This window comes from Amphiprion ocellaris, chromosome 8, assembly GCF_022539595.1.
Source record: "Amphiprion ocellaris isolate individual 3 ecotype Okinawa chromosome 8, ASM2253959v1, whole genome shotgun sequence".
Lineage (NCBI taxonomy): Eukaryota > Metazoa > Chordata > Actinopteri > Pomacentridae > Amphiprion > Amphiprion ocellaris.
The window spans coordinates 8678007-8680646 of NC_072773.1; the positions used below are offsets into that span (position 1 = coordinate 8678007).

Below are 2640 nucleotides of genomic sequence, written 5' to 3' on the forward strand. Positions count from 1 at the left end.
GTTTATCCAGCTTTACACATGTGTGTCTCATGTGCAGCAGATTTCCTTTCATAATCTCAGTACAACTTGGCATGGAAATCAGTCGTGTGAAATTGTATTTGTCGGTGCAAGTTCTTTTTGTTTGTTTGTTTTTGTTTGGTTTTTTTTGTTTTTTTTGGTCGCACGGAGCAGTAAAAATGCGGAGCTAAACCTTATATACATTAAACCAAGCTGTTTATATGTTTTTAAAATATACTAGAAGCAAAATGTGTTCATTTTGAAAATGGAATCAAATTAGAATTTTCCGAAATGGTTCCAGATCTAGCACACCTATTTATTTAAAATGCTATAACAATATTGGCTCTGGAAAAATGGAACGTAATGAGGAGCCAGAAAGAAACAAATTCAGTCCCAGACACGGCTATTATGCAAAAATTAAAAAAAAGAAAAAAAGAAAGAAAAAAAACTACTACGACGCAATCCGTTACAAGATAAATCTACTTATCCAACAAGATAGCAATAAATAATGAATACATTTACAATATTTTTTTATTTAACCGCTCAAACATCACATTTCTAAATATGGACAAGACTGAAGACTCTTTAAACTGCCAGGATTTCTGTGTAGCTCCGGTGAAGAGAATGATGCACGCCTGTTGAAAGAACAAAAACACGTTACTAACCCAAATCAGAAAAGTGGATTATAATATACTGATATGTGGACCGGCCCAGGTGTCCTCCAGGAGCCAGTACAGCTCCAGAATGGAGGGATGTTTTCCTGCGCAATCGACCTTTTTGCGTTAATCTCACCTGATTATGAGATACTATTTCTGCTTTTGGAGTCTGTGGGTCTGCAAAATGTGACTTTCATAATAAAGTGTGTAAGGTCGATTTACATTTTATATCAACCTACGGCAAGGAACTAATCAAGCAGTTCCATGAAGGGTTTCCCCTCTGCGTCTGTCCCCATTACATTGTACCTTGGTTTATAAATCAGAATATGACGCACTTCGTAGCATTTGTGAGTTTAAACTGAAATTGTAATATTTTCTCATATTTTCCCGCACATTACCTCTGCTGCATGATATGAAGACAGAGGTGAGTGGATAGAAACTACCTACCTAGCATCCCAGTCCACTGAAGGAGCCTATCCTCTCTAACCGAACCCCGAAGCAGCTCCTCAGTCCGCCCTTCTTGTAGCGGCTCCACGACCGCTTGGAGGTCCTCAGCAGGTCCTTAAAGAGACGGGCAAAGGCGTTGTCTTTGCTCTCCAATGCGGAGTTGCGGGGATCAGAGAATTCCCACCGCTGCTCCTCTGGAGAGCTCAGATCCTTCCCCTCCACTTCCATCTCCATTGAGGAGTAAAAGGGTGCGGTGTTGATCTCCTCCTCCAAAAGCTGCTTCAAACTCTGTGGGATCAAGTAGGCATTCCATCAAGGAGTATATTACTGAAGTAAACAAAAAGACAACCTGCAGTACTCGGCACACAGGCCACAGTAATGTTGGCGGCTACTCTGTGACCTATCAGCTCCAACACACAATGATCAACAAAAAAATACACCTTCCTCCCTGTTAGACCACGTTTGTGGTGTTACTCCATATATTTCTGGTTTACATCACTGACAGACAACATCAGTAACAAACACCAAGAAAACTTACCTGGAGGTCAGAAAGGGGTTTGGCATATATACAATAAAGCAGTAACTGCAGACATAAACAGCAAACGAAGATATTTGGGTTCATTTTCTTTTGTAGATTTGTCTTTATTCTAAAGACCGACTCGTGTACACTCCGACTTCGTGGCTCCTCTGGCTCCCCAGCAGTGAGCAGGTGCCGCCTTTATACACGACCTGTTTCCGTCACCAGGCCTGGGAAAATTAACGAGGTGTGACTAATGCTCCTACACGTGGGAGTAGAGCCTAACCTGACTATTGGAGGTGTTCAAGTCCTCTGCAGCTGACAGAGAGGAGACTGAAGACTCAAGTCTCTGAGTTTCTGAGGCTCAGAGCTCTACATGAACATTTGAGTTATTACTGCAAACTTAACATGACAATGCGGAAAAGAAACTAAACAATTTTTAAAATGTATTTCTTTCTTTGTCTTCTTATTCATAACAGCAGCATTTTTGGAAAACGATACACAAAACCTGTGCAAGAGCTAGTGTGGTGTAGCCTCCTGGTAGATGATAGAAATGTTCCTGTGTACTTCCCTAATAACTGCTAATTCAGGACTACACAGTGGTTAGGTAAAGGTCTATACTGCTTATTAGAGGACTGATGAGGAGCTACTATAGGTAAATCTTTAGCGAAAGATTATTTCATAATTTTTAATACATTTATCACACCCCACTTTCTTAATGAGTGGTTTGTGATTAACTTCTGGTCCAAACAATGGCACAAAACTGTAACCAATCATTCATCACTCATTAGTTTTCTCTTTAGGTTATTTCAACTTACAATATCTTTTTTTTTTGGTCAGACATCAAAACTTATAAACATAAGTTGTTCTAACTTGATTCATTTTGTCTGTAAATATGAACAAACTGCTGAGACTTCATTCAACTCATTGAATTAAGTTTTCAAAGAATGTAAATTTGCATATTAGCAGATGTCCCAGCATGAACTGTGAGAAAGTCACAACTCTTCAAAGACTCTTTTTTGG

The 2640-nt window shown here is 39.5% G+C and overlaps 1 protein-coding gene across 1 annotated transcript; it reads right to left on the reverse strand.

The window, feature by feature from the left end:
- Positions 1 to 292: 292 nt before the first annotated feature.
- On the reverse strand, positions 293 to 1790 carry nppal (natriuretic peptide A-like). Its single transcript, XM_023266521.3, has 3 exons — positions 1639 to 1790; positions 1101 to 1388; positions 293 to 632 (listed from the first exon to the last, which is right to left on the reverse strand). The coding sequence occupies exons 1-2, from the start codon at positions 1720 to 1722 to the stop codon at positions 1101 to 1103; spliced, it is 372 nt and encodes a 123-aa protein (XP_023122289.1). The 5' UTR covers positions 1723 to 1790; the 3' UTR covers positions 293 to 632.
- Between the last annotated feature and the right edge of the window lie 850 nt (positions 1791 to 2640).